Source organism: Carcharodon carcharias, chromosome 9 (genome assembly GCF_017639515.1).
Source record: "Carcharodon carcharias isolate sCarCar2 chromosome 9, sCarCar2.pri, whole genome shotgun sequence".
NCBI classification, from domain to species: domain Eukaryota; kingdom Metazoa; phylum Chordata; class Chondrichthyes; order Lamniformes; family Lamnidae; genus Carcharodon; species Carcharodon carcharias.
The window spans coordinates 105342460-105364175 of NC_054475.1; the positions used below are offsets into that span (position 1 = coordinate 105342460).

The 21716-nt window shown below is 43.7% G+C and overlaps 1 protein-coding gene across 2 annotated transcripts in view; it reads right to left on the reverse strand.

Moving 5' to 3' along the window:
• Positions 1-21716, reverse strand: part of pof1b (POF1B actin binding protein) — a 103176-nt gene that overhangs the window by 74348 nt on the left and 7112 nt on the right. The window contains exon 2 of one of the 2 annotated variants that reach the window (XM_041196314.1): positions 4279-4398. The exons of the other annotated variant lie outside the window; for it this stretch is intronic. Within the exon in view, the coding sequence (XP_041052248.1) occupies positions 4279-4398 (120 nt within the window). The remainder of the gene's footprint in view (positions 1-4278; positions 4399-21716) is intronic. 2 annotated transcript variants of the gene reach the window in all.

The window sequence follows — 21716 nt, forward strand, 5'->3', positions numbered from 1 at the left end:
ACTGACTCCCAATTTATTGGTTTTAAATTGGGAGGAAGATTTAGAAATTTAATTGTTAGCAAAATACAGATTTAAATAAACCCCATAATGATGTAAATTTAGGGTAAGTGACAGGATAAGGCATTAACGATAAATTAAACAATTAGGAAATGGAATGCATTACCTCTTAACATTGTTAAATGACCCAATATGTTTAAAGTGTAAATTATATTTCATCCCAAAATTAACATTTTTGTTAATGTTAATTAACAAAGTTAACATTTTGTTGTAAAAAATAATCACATCTGCCCAAGACTTTATCATCCCTTGAATACTAAAAGAACCCCAGTTTTTTTAAAGATTGGATCTATTAAATGATATTTGATAACTAACAACTAAGAGGAAGAACCACCCTATCTATCTGTAGTGTGACCACGTACTTACTATTTTGATAGACTTATCAACTCTCCTAAATTACCCAGGAGTCTCCTGGACACTACTATTGGGAAACTGAAGTGAAAATTAACTGTGGGCTCAGAGGTTACGAGTGGCTCCATGGCCTCTACACTCCATTCCCACCCACACCATCCTGGCTGTCTTTCTAGCACTTGAGGCAGTCTCTCTTTCATCTCTGCAATGTCCTGCTAGAATTTCCTCATAATTTGTCCTACCCCACTGCTTAGAACATAGCTTTCCATGCCACCAGTGGTGAAGCACCCATGGGCATGGGACTCTGAAGAAAGAAAGAGAGGTTAAGAAAGAAGCAGTGCCTTTTTCCGAAATATAACCTGCAGGGGTAGCTGGAACTGTGTGAAAATCATAATTGTGCACTGTATATAATTAGAGGGCAATTAGCTAGCTTTCACTTGTGGAGAAAGTTCTGGTTTTTTAAAAAAAACTTGTTCCTACTGTAAAAAGAAACTTATGGATCTCAAAAAGGCTTGTCTGTCTTCATCAAATTAATTTTGTAAGCTGATGTCCCCGAGCATCCATCAGAACAAAAAAAAAGCTTAAAAGGGGAAACAAGAACATGTTGAAAGCAATCATCTCATTTCAGCCTTGGCAATTTATAGAATGATTCAAGAGTAAGGGAAGATGTCTGAAAAACACCCTGAGGGATCAGCTATGATGAAATGTCCTGTGCCAGTTCCAACAGAGAAGCTCTCACCGTCTCCTGCCCATTTTAGTTCCACCCTTCCCCAGTATTTCACTGAAGTGAACCAGGTTTGGAAATTCCAATGATCAAGTGTCATATGACTGACTCTCCCAGATTGAATGTGTTCAACCAGAGGAGGCAACCTTACTTGATGGTTAAATAGTCACCCATGCTTGAACATATGCTTGTGTAGAAATCGGGCAAGAACTGGTAGGATTGATAAAAGCTAAATACTGCGGATACTGGAAATCTGAAATGAAAACAGAAAATGCTGATAAAACTCAGCAGGTCTGTCAGCATCTGTGGGGAAGAGAAGCAGGGTTAACGTTTCAAGTCCGTATGACTCTGCTTCGGAGCTGGTAGGATTGGGTTCAACTGCAATATGCCAATTGCCTACATAAAATAACTGTCCAGGATTACACATGAAGAGTCTCCAATTGGGCGAGGAAGTATAAGGCCATTGATCCTTTGTAACTGTACATCAGCATGAATTAACAGCTTCAGGGAAGGAAGACCAGAGCAAATTAGGAGAAAAAGGGCTTACCCATTGAATAAATAATCATAAAACAAAAACAGAATTACCTGGAAAAACTCAGCAGGTCTGGCAGCAGCGGCGGAGAAGAAAAGAGTTGACGTTTCGAGTCCTCATGACCCTTCGACAGAACTTGAGTTTGAGTCCAAGAAAGAGTTGAAATATAAGCTGGTTTAAGGTGTCTGTGTGGGGGGCAGAGAGATAGAGAGACAGAGAGGTGGGGGGGGGTGTGGTTGTAGGGACAAACAAGCAGTGATAGAAGCAGATCATCAAAAGATGTCAATGACAATAGTACAATAGAACACATAGGTGTTAAAGTTAAAGTTGGTGATATTATCTAAACGAATGTGCTAATTAAGAATGGATGGTAGGGCACTCAAGGTATAGCTCTAGTGGGGTTTTTTATTTTTTTTTATAATGGAAATAGGTGGGAAAAGGAAAATCTTTATAATTTATTGGAAAAAAAAGGAAGGGGGAAACAGAAAGGGGGTGGGGATGGGGGAGGGAGCTCACGACCTAAAGTTGTTGAATTCAATATTCAGTCCGGAAGGCTGTAAAGTCCCTAGTCGGAAGATGAGGTGTTGTTCCTCCAGTTTGCGTTGGGCTTCACTGGAACAATGCAGCAAGCCAAGGACAGACATGTGGGCAAGAGAGCAGGGTGGAGTGTTAAAATGGCAATACCTGACAGGTGTCTGGTATATTTTCTACTGATTTAGATGGTGTAGCATGTAGTTCTGTCATATGTAGTGTCTTCTCAAACCAGTGAAACAAGCAATTGATGATGTGGCTATCATGACTGGTAGTACAGGAAACATGCTTAGGTACCCATTTAGGACTGAGACAAGGGGGAATTTCTTCACTCAGGGGGTAGTGAACCTTTGGAATTCTCTATCCCAGAGGGCAGTGAAAGCTCAGTCATTGAGTATGTTAAAGACAGAGACTGACAGATTTCTAGATACAAGGGATATGGGGATAGCACGGGAAAGTGGCATTGAGGTAGACAATCAGCCATGATCCAGTTGAATGACGGAGCAGGCTCGAGGGACTGAATGGCCTACTCCTGCTCCTATGTTCCTACTTCCGATGTTAATTGATGGCAGTGGTTGTTTGAGGTTTGATATGGAGCACATCATTTTCACTAATATGTGGTTTCAGGGAATATTGCTGGTAATTGATAAGCATGTTCTCCTAAATTCATGCAAGGAGATCCATTCAAAACAGTCTATTGTCTTGGGCTGAGATTTTCTTTGCACATGGGGTGGTCAACTGCTGGAACAGGTTGACAAGAAGGAAGGGTGACTAGGGTGTGAGCAGATTTGAGAGACAGCTAAATGCTGCAAAGAGAAGACAGTAGGGCTGGTATTCTGCAAGGATGAGATCATCCCAGCTGATCATATTCCATCAAACAATGCAACCCATGGCATAAAAACACAGCATTGTAACTTGGTATGAAATGGAGATCTCAATAGATATTAACTTCTGTGAAATACCAATACACCAGTTAGAGCTTTAACAAGTTAAAATTTGAGAAAACACATCCAGAGTTACATATGTATAGAGTTATACATATGGCTGAGTGTTTCCAAGGAGATCAAAAAGAGTTCTGGATCTTTCAGACTAATTCTGTATACAGTTGTAACAATTAGGGAGAATCCTACACTGATTTTACCAGTAACTTTCAAGTACTAAACTAGTTGGCAATTTACATGTGACATACTTGAACACTTATCAAGTATAATATGAAATATCAACTCCACCATTACTACAGAGCTGACAGATAGGAATTTAGCCAGCCATTCAACAATAAAATCATTAAAACTAATTAACAATTAAAGTTGTCATGATATTGGGAAATCAACTGTGGTTGAACAGGAGGTAACAATGAAGGAAAGTAAAAAGACCACTCCGTTCACAGACCATGTGCAAAGTGCTCCATCATTTCCCCATGCATTTAACCTATTTGGAAAAGTAATATACTTGATAAGTGTTCAATTATGTTGCACATAAATTGCCAACTAGATTAGTTGTGGAAGCTTCCAGAAAGCTTCTTCCCATCTCCCTAATGGCGAATCAAGAAAACAACAGGATATATACCAAACCTTCCATACTATGTTATACTTTCTAAACCAATTGCTTTCCTTAGTGCAACACTTCCATGGCACCAACAAACTTGGGAACCAACAGATTTCACAAAGAGCTTGGATCATCTTAACTTCCAAATATCATTTCAATTCTCCATCCCATTCGTAACACTGCTCTTTATCCAGCTCCCTTTATTTTAGAAGTGTGAACTGGCAAAACATGAGCTACCTTTACCTGGGGATCTATTTCACATATCTACTACTATGTGGAGAAACAGGTCAATATTGTTCAGAAGATAAAGTGCTCAAAATTGCAGATGGTATTTAAAATTTGACCTTAATGATAACTCCATACAAAGGTTAGGGCAACATAATTTACATGTATCCCAACATGATTAGCTTGTTGAGAATGGCTTCACCCTGACTGACTATTTTCAATGAATAGTCATAATCATCCTGATCTTTCTCTTCCTATATCCCACATATAAAAAGGTTGTTAATAATACATATTACTGTGCAATTGTCCATACCTTGATGGGGCCTTGCACTTGCAATACTGCTGTGCAACTGGGTTCATCCAAGACATTGTTCCCCCAGTTAACATTTGAACCTTTTGTGTTTGGAGATCGCCTGAATTCTTTCTGAACATCCTGCACCAGAAAGAAACATCACCTTAGTCCTGAGTTAGACTGGATGCCTTGTGTAACAACATTCCAGAGACGTACAAGTATTAGTGGCATCCCATCAGGCTTGTTTTAGTGAAAGCCTAAGATTTATATTGGGTGAATTATAGCCAAATATTTGACCCTGTGGCCATTTTAAGTGAAGTTTCAAGGCACCTCCTGTTTGAGTTACTTGTATGGGAATACAGTAAAGTCTTTTAACTTCATTTCAACACTGTATATAAAGTTCAATGTATTCAATATTATATAGATTTATAATGGGATTGAACAGTAATCAGAGGAAGTCGAATTAATTTGTTCTTATAATAAATGTAGGCTAAACAAGTTGCAACAGTTGTCTCCTTAAATACAATAATGGAGCATGATGAAATTATTTGCATTTATGCAATTCCTTTAACATGCTCAGCATATCAAAAGTGCTTGACAGCTATTTAATTATTTTTGAAGTATAATCATTGCTGTTTTGTAGGCAAATATGTGGTTTTGCAGCCCAATTGTGCACCGGAGTTAGATGAATGACAAATTAATCTGTTTTGGTGGTGTTGGTTGAATAATGAATATTAGCTAGGACAGCAGAGGTGAAAAGAATTAGTGGGATCTTTTACATCCACTTGAATAGGCAGATGCAGCCTCCATTTAACCACCCAACTGAAAGACGGTACCTTTGAAAATGTAGCATTCTTCAGTGCTGCACTGAAGTCTCAGTTTGAAAGTACTCAAGTAGTAGGTCTTGCACAACACTCCCCTGCCTCAGGCAAGAAAGTGCTTCCAACCAAGCTAACACTTATAAGCTGAACAGTGCAACTGCAGCTTGCATTTGTTTAATGCACTTAAATATCTCAAAGTGCAGTACAGAAGTAATCAAACAAAAATTGTTGCCAAAGATTAGGTTATTTAGAGGAATGACAAAGTTTGGTCAAAGAGGTGGGATTTGAAGAAGGTCTTAAATAGCTGCTGAGTTGTCAGTTTGTGTTTGGTTTAATATTCCATATATAAAGGGACTATTACCCATAATATAGCATTTCTCAGTGCAGCACTGAAGGGTTAGCCTGGATTATGTGCTCAGCTCTGCAGTGAGTATAGAGGCCACAACATTCTGGCTTTGAGGAAATAGTGTCACCAACGGTATGGAGATGCACTTGTTAACTAGGGACAGAAGTTTACAATTACTTTGAAATTACAAATATATTTAAAACTTCACAGTTCACTGGGGGATCCCATCCATCCACCCTACCCCATGCCATCCCAGAACCAGATTAAAATAACTCTTGTATCCTCAAGACTTAAACTCATTTCAGATTTTTGTGCACTTAGCATGGAAAATGTAGAAAATGCATGCTCCTGCACAGAGCTTCATGAGCTGAGACACACCAGTTAGAAAATCCTGCAGCAAACATTGTCCCCTGCATAGGGAGCAATACAAAGTGGGGAGGGAAGATGAGTGAAGTACTAAATGAGGAGGGAGATGGAGCAAAATACAAAACAGAGCGAGAGAGTTCACTTCAGCCTTTGATGTGCATTGTTGTATAACGTGTTTTGTTCCAGGTGTCATTGGAATTGTCTTGCTTTTTCTCACTGCAGTCAATACTGTCCAAATTTCACATAAGTATTTCTTCTTTAAGTATTACTTATTCTTAAATCTTTCTTTTGTGTTGATTTGTAAATTATGCTACTCATCGCCACGGTAAACATTAAATATTTTATTCGGTGCTTGGTGATACCAGGATTCAATTAATATAAATACAATATCATTTACAAACAGTGGGAGAGTGTCATGTGATCAAATGTACTGTGATTAAGCAGCTCGAGCTGTGTCAGGTTATTGAATACCACGTGGGTGAAATGTTAAACAAAAACAGAATTGCCTGGAAAAACTCAGCAGGTCAGGCAGCATCGACGGAGAAGAACAAAGTTGACGTTTCAAGTCCTCATGACCCTTCAACAGAACTAAGTAAAAATAGGAGAGGGGTGAAATATAAGCTGGTTTAAGGTGGGGGGGTGTGGGGTGGGGGGGGTGGAGGTGGGGAGAAGTTGGGGAAGGGGGTGGTTGTAGGGACAAGCAAGCAGTGATAGGAGCAGATAATCAAAAGATGTCACAGACAAAAGAACAAAGAGGTGTTGAAAGTGGTGATATTATCTGAAAGAATGTGCTAATTAAGAATGGATGGCAGGACACGCAAGGTAAAGCTCTAGTGGGGGAGTGGGGTGAAATAAGACTAAAAGGGCATAAAAGCAATAGATTTAAAAATAATGGAAATAGGTGAGAAAAGAAAAATCTATATAAATTATTGGAAAAAAACAAAAGGGAGGGGGAAGAAACGGAAAGGGGGTGGGGATGCAGGAGGGAGTTCAAGATCTAAAGTTGTTGAATTCAATATTCAGTCCGGAAGGCTGTAAAGCGCCTAGTCGGAAGATGAGGTGCTGTTCCTCCAGTTTGCGTTGAGCTTCACGGGAACAATGCAGCAAGCCAAGGACAGACATATGGGCAAGAAAGCAGGGTGGAGTGGTAAAATGGCAAGCGACATTCTTGCGGAAAGACCGAAGGTGTTCTGCAAAGTGGTCGCCCATCTGCGTTTGGTCTCTCCAATGTAGAGGAGACCGCATTGGGAGCAACGAATGCAGTAGACTAAGTTGGGGGAAATGCAAGTGAAATGCTGCTTCACTTGAAAGGAGTGTTTGGGCCCTTGGACGGTGAGGAGAGAGGAAGTGGAGGGGCAGGTGTTGCATCTTTTGCGTATGCATGGGAAGGTGCCATAGGTGGGGGCTGAGGAGGAGGTGATGGAGGAGTGGACCAGGCTGTCATGGAGGGAACGATCCCTACGGAATGCCGCCGGGGGGGTGAAGGGAAGATGTGTTTGGTGGTGGCATCATGCTGGAGTTGGCGGAAATGGCGGAGGATGATCCTTTGAATGCAGAGGCTGGTGGGGTGATAAGTGAGGACAAGGGGGACCCTATCATGTTTCTTGGAGGGAGGAGAAGGCGTGAAGGCGGGTGCGCGGGAGATGAGCCGGACATGGTTGAGGGCCCCGTCAACGACCGTGGGTGGAAAACCTCGGTTAAGGAAGAAGGAGGACATGTCAGAGGAACTGTTTTTGAAGGTAGCATCATCAGAACAGATGCGATGGAGGCAAAGGAACTGAGAGAATGGGATGGAGTCCTTACAGGAAGCCGGGTGTGAGGAGCTGTAGTCAAGGTAGCTGTGGGAGTCGGTAGGCTTGTAATGGATATTGGTGGACAGTCTGTCACCAGAAATTGAGACAGAGAGGTCAAGGAAGGGAAGGGAAGTGTCAGAGATGGACCATGTGAAAATGATGGAGGGGTGGAGATTGGAAGCAAAATTAATAAATTTTTCCAGGCCCCGATGAGAGCATGAAGCAGCACCGAAGTAACCATCGATGTACCGGAGAAAGAGTTGTGGGAGGGGGCCTGATTAGGACTGGAACAAGGAATGTTCCACATACCCTATAAAGAGGCAGGCATAGCTGGGGCCCATGCGGGTACCCATAGCCACACCTTTTATTTGGAGGAAGTGAGAGGAGTTAAAGGAGAAATTGTTCAGTGTGAGAACAAGTTCAGCCAGACGGAAGAGAGTAGTGGTGGATGGGGATTGTTCAGACCTCTGTTCGAGGAAGAAGCTAAGGGCCCTCAGACCATCCTGGTGGGGGATGGAGGTGTAGAGGGATTGGACGTCCATGGTGAAGAGGAAGCAGTTGGGGCCAAGGAACTGGAAATTGTTGATGTGACGTAAGGTGTCAGAGGAATCACGGATGGAGGTGGGAATGGACTAGACAAGGGGAGAGAGAAGGGTGTCAAGATAATGAGAAATGAGTTCCGTGGGGCAGGAACAGGCTGACATGATCGGTCTGCTGGGACAGTTCTGTTTGTGGATTTTGGGAGGAGATAGAGGCGGGCCGTCCGAGGTTGGGCGCCTATCAGGTTGGAAGCTGTGGGAGGAAGATCTCCAGGGAAGATGAGGTCAGTGACAGTCCTGAAAACAATGGCTTGATGTTCAGTGGTGGGGTCATGGTCCAGGGACAGGTAGGAGGAAATGTCTGCGAGTTGACGCTCAGCCTCCGCGAGGTAGAGGTCAGTGTACCAGTCAACAACAGCACCACCCTTGTCAGCGGGTTTGATGACAATGTTAGGGTTGGACCTGAAAGAACGGAGTGCAGTAAGTTCAGAGAGAGACAGGTTAGAATGGGTGAGAGGAGCAGAGAAATTGAGACGACTAATGTCATGCCGACAGCTCTCAATGAAAAGATCAAGAGAAGGTAAGAATCCAGAGAGAGGGGTCCAGGTGGAGGGAGAATATTGGAGCTGGGTAAAACGATCCGTTGAACGGGGAGAGGACACCTGCCCAAAGAAGTGAGCACGGAGACGAAGGCAGCGGAAGAAGAGTTCAGCATCGTGCCGAGCCCGAAATTCATTGAGGTGAGGGCCTAGGGGTATGAAACTAAGTCCTTTGCTGAGCACTAAACGTTTAGTGTCGGAGAGGGGAAGGTCAGGGGGTATAGTGAATACACGGCCGGGGCTGGGATTGAAAGATGGGGTGGGGACAGAGGGACAGGCAGGGGTGGAGGGTCCTAGATGGGTGTTGATGTCGATGAGTTGTTGGAGCTTGCGTTCCTTAGCACTTGAGAGAAAGAGAAAAAGTTACTTGTTGAGGCGTCGGATGAGACGAAGAATAAAATGAAACTGGAGGCATGCGCAGCTTTGAAAAGGGGTGCGGCGGTGCTGCTGGAGGGAGAGGTTGAGTGTGTTCATATGGCGGCGCATGGCTCACGGAGGCTGAGCATCAACTCGCAGACACTTCCTCCTACCTCTCCCTGGACCATGAGCCCACCACTGAACATCAAGCCATTGTTTCCAGGACTGTCACTGACTTCATCTCCTCTGGAGATCTTCCTCCCACAGCTTCCAACCTGATAGTCGCCCAACCTCGGATGGCCCACTTCTACCTCCTACCCAAAATCCACAAACAGAACTGTCCCGGCAGACCGATCGTGTCAGCCTGTCCCTGCCACACGGAACTCATTTCTAGCTATCTTGACTCCCTTCTCTCTCGCCTTGTCCAGTTCCTTCCCACCTACATCTGTGATTCCTCTGACACCTTACGTCACATCAACAATTTCCAGTTCCTTGGCCCCAACCGCTTCCTCTTCACCATGGACGTCCAATCCCTCTACACCTCCATCCGCCACCGGGATGGTCTGAGGGCTCTCTGTTTCTTCCTCGAACTGAGGCCCGAACAATCCCCATCCACCACTACTCTCTTCCGTCTGGCTGAACTTGTTCTCACACTGAACAATTTCTCCTTTAACTCCTCTCACTTCCTCCAATAAAAGGTGTGGCTATGGGTACCCGCATGGGCCCCAGCTATGCCTATCTCTTAATGGGGTATGTGGAACATTCCTTGTTCCAGTCCTACTCCGGTCCCCTCCCACAACTCTTTCTCCGGTACATCGATGATTACTTCGGTGCTGCTTCCTGCTCTCGTCGGGACTTGGAAAAATTTATTAATTTTGCTTCCAATCTCCACCCCTCCATCATTTTCACATGGTCCATCTCTGACACTTCCCTTCCCTTCCTTGACCTCTCTGTCTCAATCTCTGGTGATAGACTGTCCACCAATATCCATTACAAGCCTACTGACTCCCATATCTATCCTCGAATACAGCTCCTCACACCTCGCTTCCTGTAAGTACTCCATCCCATTCTCTCAGTTCCTTTGCCTCCATCACATCTGTTCTGATGATGCTACCTTCAAAAACAGTTCCTCTGACATGTCCTCCTTCTTCCTTAACCGAGGTTTTCCACCCACGGTCGTTGACAGGGCCCTCAACCATGTCCGGCCCATCTCCCACGCATCCGCCCTCACGCCTTCTCCTCCCTCCCAGAAACATAGGGTCCCCCTTGTCCTCACTTATCACCCCACCAGCCTCCGCATTCAAAGGATCATCCTCCGCCATTTCCGCCAACTCCAGCATGATGCCACCACCAAACTCATCTTCCCTTCACCCCCCCTGGCGGCATTCCGTAGGGATCGTTCCCTCCGGGACACCCTGGTCCACTCCTCTATCACCCCCTACTCCTCAGCCCCCACCTACAGCACCTCCCCATGCATACGCAAAAGATGCAACACCTGCCCCTTCACTTCCTCTCTCCTCACCGTCCAAGGGCCCAAACACTCCTTTCAAGTGAAGCAGCATTTCACTTGCATTTCCCCCAACTTAGTCTACTGCATTTGTTGCTCCCAATGTGGTCTCTTCTACATTGGAGAGACCAAACGCAGACTGGGTGACCGCTTTGCAGAACACTTTCGGTCTTTCTGCAAGAATGACCCTCCCTGTCGCTTGCCATTTTACCACTCCACCCTGCTTTCTTGCCCATATGTCTGTCCTTGGCTTGCTGCATTGTTCCCGTGAAGCTCAACGCAAACTGGAGGAACAGCACCTCATCTTCCGACTAGGCGCTTTACAGCCTTCCGGACTGAATATTGAATTCAACAACTTTAGATCTTGAACTCCCTCCTGCATCCCCACCCCCTTTCCGTTTCTTCCCCCTCCCTTTTGTTTTTTCCAATAATTTATATAGATTTTTCTTTTCCCACTTATTTCCATTATTTTTAAATCTATACCTTTTATGCCCTTTTAGTCTTATTTCACCCCACCCCCACTAGAGCTGTACCTTGCGTGTCCTGCCATCCATTCTTAATTAGCACATTCTTTTAGATAATATCACCACCTTCAACACCTCTTTGTTCTTTTATCTGTGACATCTTTTGATTATCTGCTCCTATCACTGCTTGCTTGTCCCTACAACCACCACCCCCCACTTCTCTCCCCCCAACCCCCCAGCCCCCACCTTAAACCAGCTTATATTTCACCCCTCTCCTATTTTTACTCAGTTCTGTTGAAGGGTCATGAGGACTCGAAACATCAACTCTGTTCTCCTCCACCGATGCTGCCAGACCTGCTGAGTTTTTCCAGGTAATTCTGTTTTTGTTTTGGATTTCCAGCATCCGCAGTTTTTGTTTTTATATCTCGGTCAAATGTTCCATCACCAAATCTCCACAGACACAATTTTACAGGCCCCCTGCAGAGCGTTTGCAGGTGGAGGTGCCCGTAAAATTTTTTGGGTGGCCTTCTCCCTGCCTACCTGCCCTGCCTCGATCCATCTGAAATTTTATGGACAGCAGGCGAGGCATAGGCAGTTCGTCCACCCTTGCTCCCAATGGAGGCCACTTGCCATCCCAATTCTGAGGTCAGCGGGAGGTCAAGAATGAGGGTGAAGTCTGGCAGGTTATCCTGTTCAGGCATCAGGTGTGAAAGGCCGGGGCATATCCCTCAAGGACCCTCTTTTCCCAATTAGGGACCCTCTCCAAGGTCTCCCACCTCCTCCCCCTTCCCGGGAGCTCCCCACCCCCCCCCCCTGGATTTTGTATGCTGCCACAGCAACTCAGAATCCTTGGCAGCTGGCTGGCTTTGTTGGCTAGACTGCCTGAATGGATCAGATTGGTGCCAATAGCATGGGGTCTGATCCCTGTCCCAGCCAGGGCAGATTCAGGACCTGCCTCCTTTTTCTAACTATGGTGGCAGTCGTGGCACTGTGGGTTGGACCTTCCTTCAGACAGAGAGCTCCAGAAGAAGTCCTGTCTAGAGCTTCATTTTCAGGCATTTCTGGTGCTGCTCCTGGCATGCTCTTTGCCACTCCTCATTGAACCAGGGTTGATCCCTGGCTTGATGGTAATAGTACACTGAGGGATATGCCAGGCCATGAGGTTACAGATGATGATCGAATACAATTTTGCTGATGATGGCCCACAGTGCCTCATGGATGCCCAGTTTTGAGCTGCTAGATTTGTTCTTAATCTACTTACCAGACAACATGATGGAAGGTGTCCTCAGTGTGGGGACAGGAATTCATCTCCACATGTACTGTGTGGTTGTCACTCAACCAATACTGTTATGGCCGATGCATGGCAAGGGCAAGTGATGGTGCTTTTTTTCCCCTCTTGTTGGTTTGCTCACCATCTGTTGCAGGCCCAGTCTGACAGATACATCCCTCAGGACTCAAACAGCTCGGTCACTACCAAGTCATTCATGGTGATGCCCGAGTACATTCTGAGCCCTTGCTACCCTCTGTGTTTCATTCTGAAACAACCAACAAGTCAAGAACAAAAAGGATTAATATTTATTTTGACTTCGGTTTCATGGTTGAAACAGCAGTACCATTTGTATCTGTCGCTCCCTATGACATTCAAGGCAGGCTGGAAATGATTTTGGACATTGGAAAAGGAAATGTTGAAAGGGTAACCATATTTGCTCTGAGCTCAGCCTGGGATCACTGAAGGAGGCCATAAAGAACATGCATATGATCCCAACATCCATTTTTCATCATGAAATCATGTCAAGGAAGTCTTTAATGAATTGCCTTGGAATAATTCTCTTCTCAGGAACTCACATTGGTTCAGCATGACATCCTCTAAATACTTCTGAATCATTGAGGTTCCCTCATCTGAGCCGACAAGCCAGAGAACAAAATGCAACGTTAAGTTGCAAGGCCTAATGATCTCCATGCTGTTTACATCTCTATTTAACAAAATACAAGACAGGTTTAAATGGGTCTTTCAGGAGAACTAAGATCTGGGATCTCCTTTTCCATATTTGGCCAAGTTTCCAAACTGCCTGCATTTTAGCAGACTCGGCCTCAAAGAATGATTGAGTCCTGGTTACAATTTTGACTCAGAACGGTCGGACCAAAATGGTATTTGCACCAAACTGAGTTAAGTGCTTTATGAGATATGAAAGCATTTCATTGTTGTTAAAGAAAAAATTGCACACAGCATTTGTTCAGAATATTTTTCTAACCTGTGAGGAACTCCAATTTGTAAGGTTCCTTCTTTCTCAGTGACAGAAAGCTGAGCAGATGCACTCTTCTAAAGCAATCTGCTTCATTTAGGTGACTATGAGCAACAGGTATGAAACCAGTAGAGATTTTAAAAGCTCTCCAAAATGTCAGCATGGTGACTTTATGACACTTTTCTAGAGCGAGGCCAAGAGATGTGAGCTGTTCCACAATCCCAGTCAGGCTCAGGCCAGTATATCTGCTTGTGGTACTGATGAAAGTGCATTCATCGCCTATTCCCAGGATCCTCCAATTTCCACCTCGAGTTATACCATTTCATTCTTTGCTCAACCTAGGTTAGCCATTCATGTTTTGCAAACTTCTTTGCAACTGGATGTTTGAGGCTTCATTGAGAATTCTCTCAGCTTTGATTCACAATTAGAAACAAAATCATTCGGCAGAAAAATCCCAACACAAGGGCTGAGATGAATAGGCGAAGGGGCTGACTAACTGAGGTTATAATCTGATTACAGTCTCTGGGGCCTTGGATAGAGTGTACACAGGAGTGAAATCATCAAACACTTATTCAGACAGGGTAGGAAAAATCTGGAACTCTTTACTGCACAACACTCGAGATTGGGCCAATTGAAATTATGAAAGTTGAAATCATTAGATTTTTATCAAAGGATAATGAGCAAGATGGGTAAATGAGGTTGAGGTACTGACCAATTTGATCTAATTAAATGATTAAACAACTACAAGAGTGAATGCTCTATTCCTGTTCATATGGCAACCAGGAAATTGGAAGCAGTTTCCTGGCTTTCAGCATGCAAACCTGTAAACTTCCTCCTCCCCAAGTGAAAGAGAGGACTTTCCAAGTTCGCATTTCACTAATTTGATCAAGGGAGTCCTTAATAATCCTTAATATATTTTCCAATACTGCCCTGCGCAGCTGCTGGATGGCCTGGTGGGTCAATTAATCATGACATTATTTTTGGGTGGTGATATTCCAGTTTATGTAGGCTATTTAATCCTTTCCCTGAGAACATTCACCTTCACCATGGTAAAAGAACCAACGGCGTCATGGGGAAAAAACTTATTTTTACACAACGAGTTGTTAGAATCTGGAATGCACTGCCAGGGAGTGTGTGGAGGCAGATTTACTCATGGCTTACAAACAAAAACTGGATAATTTTCTGAAAAGAAAAAAATTGCAGGGCTACAGTGAAATAGCAAGGGAGTGGGACTAGCTGAGGTGCTCTTGCAGAGAGCTGACATGGACATGACAGGCTGAATAGCCACCTTCTGCGCTGTAATCATTCTATGATTCTATCAGAACCCTTCTTCACAAGGGCATTTAAAAATGACTCCATGCTGCAATACATTTTAGGAACCATTCCACACCTTGAGACTCAAAGGCTAAAATCCCTCACTTCAATATTACAGGGATTATTATTCCACTCTAACTAAGGACCCGAGGTAGGTGTGTGGAGTAATCAGAAAGGACAAAATGAGGGTCCAGCACGTCAGGGGTCAGTGAAGATTGTGGGAAAATCAAAGAAAGTAGCTGAGCAGTGATTGAAATAGTATGGTCTTCTGTTGTGGAGAGAGAGGGGAAATGTGGTGAGGCAAGTGAGGGAGACGGGTGTGCCAGGAAGGAGGAGGAGGGGAAGGTCTAGGGCCAGTTGGAAAGATGCGGTGGTGAGAGACTTAAACGCAGCGGGGTTGGAAGAGGAATAGGTGGCTGAAAGGAGGAGATGGAGAAGGACGAGCAACCAGTATTGTGGAGACCCCAAGTAAAATGGGAAATGCTGAAAGAACTAAGGAGTTATCCTCTCAGAATTGAGATCCTGAGTTGCCTGATATATAATAGCAGCTCAGATTTGGTTTTTGCTGTAAGTTCTAGCTGTTGCTCTTCAAACTGAAAAAAAAACTTCTCTACTTCTTAACTAAATAATTTACGTGGCTAATAATCAATTAAAGACCAAGTTGTCTTCAATCAACATAGTCACAAAATTAAATCTCTTCTGACTGTACATGTACACTCTGATTGTTCTTTCTCTCCTTGTGATTAACACCATTGCTTTACACAGTATTTTCAATCCGCTCTCCAGTCATCTTTCCCACATTCATATGGAATTGATGAACTTACTTATTTTTTAAACTCTCCTCTTTTCTCTCACACATCAAAATATGCATTCTGTGCCACTTTGCTGTTTTATGCCCATCCTTTTCATCTTTAAGTTGTTATGGTTTTCATTGTGAAGCCAGGTGACATCCAGGAAGACAGGTGATACAAGTCCTGTGTTGTATGCCAACAAAGGTCTTGACAGGTGTTTGTGACAATTTAAGTCACATGCGAATTAAGGCACAGACCTGAGATACAGAACATACCAATATGGCTGCCTATGTAATAATTGGCAATTAAATATATCATACAGCTGGTTGTCCCTATAATGGACCTTAAAGCATCACCAACTTTTGAAGTACATTTTAAAACTTGTAGCTTGCCTTCCCTAAACATAAGAAATAGGAGCAGTAGACAACCTCATGGCCACTTGAGCTTGCCCTGCCATTCAATACAATTATGGTTGATCTTCTGCCTCAACTCCCCTTTCCTGCCCACTCCCCATATCCATTGATTCCACACCACCAAAAATCTCTCTAACCCAGTCTTGAATAAGCTCAACGCTGGAGCATTCAAACGCTCTGGGGTAGAAAATTCCACTGATTCACAATGCCTCAAGTGAAGAAATTTCTCCTCATTTTCAGTCTTAAATGATTGACCCTTTAACCTGAGACTGTGCCCTCATGTTCTGGATTCCCCAGCCAGGGGAAACAACCTCTCAATGAATACCTGTCAAGCCCCATCAGAATCCTGTATCTTTCAATGAGATCAGCTCTCATTCTTCTATACTCCAGAGATTACAGGCCCAATCTACTCAGCATCTCATCCTACAACAACCCTCTAGCCCCAGAAACCAATCTAGTGATCCTTTGTTGTACCACCTCCAAGGGAGTATGTCCTTCCATAGATATGGAGACCAAGGGCAGGATTTTCCCCATGGGTTCAGGACTCCAATGTCAGACTCAAATGGGGGCCAGAAGACAGCACTGTGTGGGGAACAGTCACTCGGCTGTGATTTTCACTAAATTGACCAATTAATGGCCAGAACATGAGCTAACTGCCAATTAAGGACAGCAGACAGGATGTTGAAGCTGAAGGGCCAATAGGACGCCCTCCAGCACAGAAGTAGTAAAAGCTGGCCTTTCAAGGTCACAGAGTTGCATCCCAAGATGCTCTCCCGCCATCGTATTTTTAAAATTTCAAATAAAAAAGCTAAAAAATCCCGAAGCAACCAGGCTACCAGTGTAGAGGGGGCCCTTCCCAAAGAACAGCGTGTGCCAGGCAAGTGGAGAGGACCTTTAAGCTTGCCAGGAATGCAAGCACCTGGTCTGCCACTGGGAGGCAATCTCAAGGCAGCTACATTGTTCCTTGATACATCCAGGGAACTGGAGGCCAACTGGTAAATTCAAGTTGGTCTGTAGTCTTTAAAAGACAGTAAACAAGGTCAATTTGAAAATGGCTCTAGGGGCAGGATAGAACTGGGGAACAGACATGCTGGCTGGCAGCAGTGCAAAATTTCATGCCCACCCACCTGTGCCCACCCTCATCTGAGCCTAAAAACTTTCCACTGGTTGGAAACATACCTAGCACAGAAAAAGATGGTGGAGTTTATTGGAGGTCAATCACCTCAGCCCCAGAATATTGCTGCACGAGTTCCTCAGGGTAATGTCCTCGGCCACTACATCAATGACCTTCCTTCCATCATAAGGTCAGAAGTGGGAATTTCACTGATGATTGCACAATGTTCAGCACCATTCACAACTCATCAGAAACTGAAGCAGCCCGTGTCCAAATGTAGCACGACCTGGACAATATTCAGGCTTAGGCTGATAGGTGTCAAACACAAGTAACAGGCAATGATTATATTTAACAAGTGAGAATCTAACCATCTCCCCTTGACATTCAACATGGAAAACCTCACCATTAACATCCTGAGTATGACCACTGACCAGAAACTGAACTGGACCAACCATTTGGAATAATGTGGCTACAAGAGGAAGTCAGAAGCTGTGAATTATGCGGTGAGTAACTCACCTAATGACTCCTCAAAGCCTGTCCACCATCTACAAGACACAGGTCAGGAGTGTAATGGAATACTCTCCACTTGTCTAGTGAGTGCAGCTCCATCAACGCTCAAGACGCTCGACATCATCCAGGACAAAGCGCCAATTGATCGACACCCCATCCACCATTTTAACTATTCACTCCCTCCACCAGCAGCACACAGTGTACCATTTCCAAGATGTACTACAGCAACTCCCTGAACCTCCTTCAACAGCACTTCCAAATCCACTGCCACTGCCACCTAGAAGGACAAGGCCAGCAGATAGATGGGAACACCACCAACTTCAAGTTCCCCTCCAAGCCACGTACCATCCTGACTCGGAAATATATCGCTGTTCTTTCACTGACGCTGGGTCAAAAACATAGAGCTGCCTTCCAAACAGCACTGTGGGTGTACCGACACCACATGGACAGAAACAGTTCAAGAAAATGGTTCACCACCACATTCTCAAGGGCAATTAGGGATGGGCAACAAATGCTGGCCCAGCCAGCGATGCTCACATCCCACAAAATAATTTTTTTTTAAATAAAGGGGCTGCATCTTCCGGTCGGCGAGTTGGGGGCAGGGCCTGCTCACCAACATGTAAAATGATGCAGGGTAGGACTTCGGGCATACTCCTGACATCACCCCTCGTCATTTAGATTTTCAGTTTGGCAGGGGCATAGCCGAATCAGCTGTATGCCCACCAAACTATCAAAGGCCTATTAAGCCCATTAGAAAAGTAATTAAGATGATTAATGGACCTGCCCATCCAACGGGATGAGGGTTCATGAGGGTATTAAAATTTGTGTAAAAATATTTAAATAAAAGAAATTGACATGTCCCAGCTCATGTGACAGTGGCACATGAGGGGACATGTCAGGAAAATTCTCCCTACCCTTTAAAAAATTTTTCTAACTTCCACTTTGCCTCAGGGAGATCTGTGAGCTCTTCCATGCACATGCGCACTCCCGGCTCAGGGAGCACAGAGCACTTTCCGGCAGACGTCACACTGGATGAGCCTTAATTGGCCCGCCCATGTATAACCCAAGGAACCTGCCCACCCACGCCCACTCCCACATAACCCCCCCACCCCCTCCCAACTGGGGTAAAATGCTACCCAAGGAAAAGAAAAAGTTTTTACAGGCTTAAAAAATATCCACCTTAGCTCGAAGCATTTGAGATCGATTTTAAAAAGTGGATTCATTTGTTGGGAATTAGTGAATTAGGTTTTTTTTTGCTTTTACCTATTGTCAATTATTATACATTGAATCAGCAAGCTCTGACCAAAAATGGTCTTACACATAAATGGAAAAAGTCAGGACATCCCAAAGTGCTTTACTGCCAATTAGTTATATTTTAAGTCTAGTTGCTGTTGTCGTGTTAGGAAATGCAGAATCAGAGCATGATCTCACAAAGAGTAAATGAACAAATAATCAGATTATCGGTTTCTGTCATGATGGCTGAAAGGTTAATTTGCCCCACGCATATTCAAACTATCACCTTCACTAGGACATCAATAAGAGTGCTGCTCCAGATGAAACTACTGGTAATTAAAACAAGTTCAAAAGTTTGAAGCTTTTGATAAACAGGGGTAGCAAAAACACTTCAGTAAGTAGAAAATCAATCAGGGATAGAAGACACAGCTTCCTTTGTGTGTCTCCTTTGCCACTCATTACCCATAGGCATTGTATTTAACATTCATTGGGCTGCATCCACTACTTTCAGATACACCCTATGCCCACACACAAATAATTAGTTGAAACTGGTCTTGCATCTGTAATTCTCAGACTGTTTCAGTGTTTGAAGTACTGCCAAGATTTGCTTGGGAGTTACAGTGTGTGCTTAAGTGATGCCATATCCACAAATAATCTTTCTAAACCTGCACTTTGTACAAAACTCATTTCATCAAGTATCACAGAACAGGTACGAGTTCTCATCACAGAGGAATCTTTTAATTAAAGATTTCACAGTGAAGCAAAAGGTGATAATCACTTACATTAAAAGCTCCCTTGCACACATTTGAGGCACGTACTTTATGATAAAGGATGCTGGCTGGTGAATTCCGCCAAGCTACTCCCAATCTGCTGGAGTTACTTCGTTGGATGTTCCAATGAATACAGGCCAGCTGAGCAGAGCAATTTCTTGACCATTGTCCCCATTACAATTAGTAAGTCCATTATTAACTCCTTATGATCCCACCAACAGTATGTATTTTTATATCATCCTCAGCTAAAACTGTCTCAAGGCACTTCACAAAGGAGTTAGCTGATGCTAAACAGCAGCATTCATACAGTGTCTTTCATACACTCAGGATATCCTAAGGTGCTTTACAGCCAATGAAGAATTTTGAAGTGTAGTCACAGTTGTAGTATATTGAAATATAGCAGCTAACTTGTGCATAGTAACAGCTCACCACTCATTTAGAAAAATGATCAGGTAACATGGTTTAATGGTACTGGTTGAGGGATGAACATTGGCCAGGACAGCAAGAGAACTCCCCTGTTGTACTTTGAATAAAGTAATGGGACCATTTACTCCCACCTGAAAGGGCCTTGGTGTAACACCTCATCTTAAAGACAACATCTCTGGAAGTACAGCATTCCTTCAGTATTGTAGTGAAGTAGATGAGCTGGGTTTTTGCCATTCTTGATTGAGAGCCCAGACATCCATTAGTCTGTTGAAACAGCTGGGCCCAAGGAAAACATTGCTTGACTGACAGCCTTCTCTATTAGATTTATTTCTCAATTGCTCAGTATTGATTTACACAAGATAAAGAGATGTAAAGTGCTTGCAGCATTTGCAATTGATAGTTTAATGAGCTGGCTGATTGACATTTTTATAGGGCTGCAGTAAAAGGAGTTTTTTGGAAGAAACTTATGAATGAATTATTTTTCAAAGCTATATCACACATGATATTGTTATATGGGGTTAATTGGTTCTGTACAGTATATACTGGGTAAATGGACATTGAAGTGCCACAGGTTGGCATGGAGGGTATGAAGAGTCTTTGAAGTGAATCAGGGGCATAAGGTGGCATGGAAACTGTGTGGAGGGGTGTGAGGGATGAAGGCTATTTTCTGTTTTATTGTAACTGAGGCAGAGTCCCAGAGCACTGAGGCTCAACTTTTAAACAGCCAGCTTCTGCAGCCCCCATAGCTTCCTCCAAACTCTTTCCAGGGTGGGAGGCCTGACTCCAGTTAGCACCCACAACGACACCCCCCGTTCCCCCACTCCCACCCCACGGAATGAAAATTGTGCCTCTGCAGGCACTTTCTTCCAAGGTGAGTGCGCCCAGCCAGGAAACTTCCCAACTCCCAATCCCGTCTCTAGAATGAAAACCTAGCCCAAAATATTCAAGTTTCTGCAGTAGGACTTGAGACAACTAAAGCGTAGTCAAAAAATTATGATGTGAGATGACTTTAAAAGTTGTTCAATGAAATCTCAAGGCAAAGGTGTCAGAGGCAGAGAATTTAATATGGTAGAGCTGTGGTGCCTGGAAAATATGCTACTAATGGACAAGTGCAGGAAGAGGCTAAGTGCATAGTCTGGGATACAATACTGGAGGCTGCTGTAGCTGTAGGGTTGGAGAAGGCCATGAAAAAACATGTAAACATGGTCAAGAATTTTGAATTCCATACCAGTCTTCCTTTTCTCCAAATGCAAGGACAAGGGTGATATGATGAATGGGTGTTTATGAGGGACAGGATGAAAATGCAGAGTTTACATAGGAAGGAGCTCAGGATGCCAGCATGGACATACTGAAGAAGTCAAGTTTTGAGGTCAAAAACAAGCTTAAAGCAGGATTTCCGCAGCAATGGGAGTGATGTTAGGACAGAAACCAATAATGTCGAAAAGTAGAAGCCTTAAGAAGGACAGAGTTCTCATTAATAAAACTTTATTCAGGTTGCCCATCTGGGAATTAACAGAGACAGTCAAGTAATAAGGTAGGTAGTAGAGATATAAAGCTGGGCTTTGTGAGCATACTTACAGAAACTGATTCGATTCCTGCAGATGATGTGTCTAAAGGGTATCATGTAAATAGCAAAAAGAGGGACAAAGGTAGAATTTAGGATTGAAGAGGAAGGTAATGCTGGAGATATGATGACTGCAATGAGGTAGATAAGAGAGGAATCAAAACCACAGAGATTCCTTGGTCACATTCCATCTCAATCAGCTAGGAGTCGGGTATCTGCTACAGGATATCCCAAAAGGTAACCAAGTTACAGCACATTTAAAATGCTAGATATTGAAACTTAATCAGGA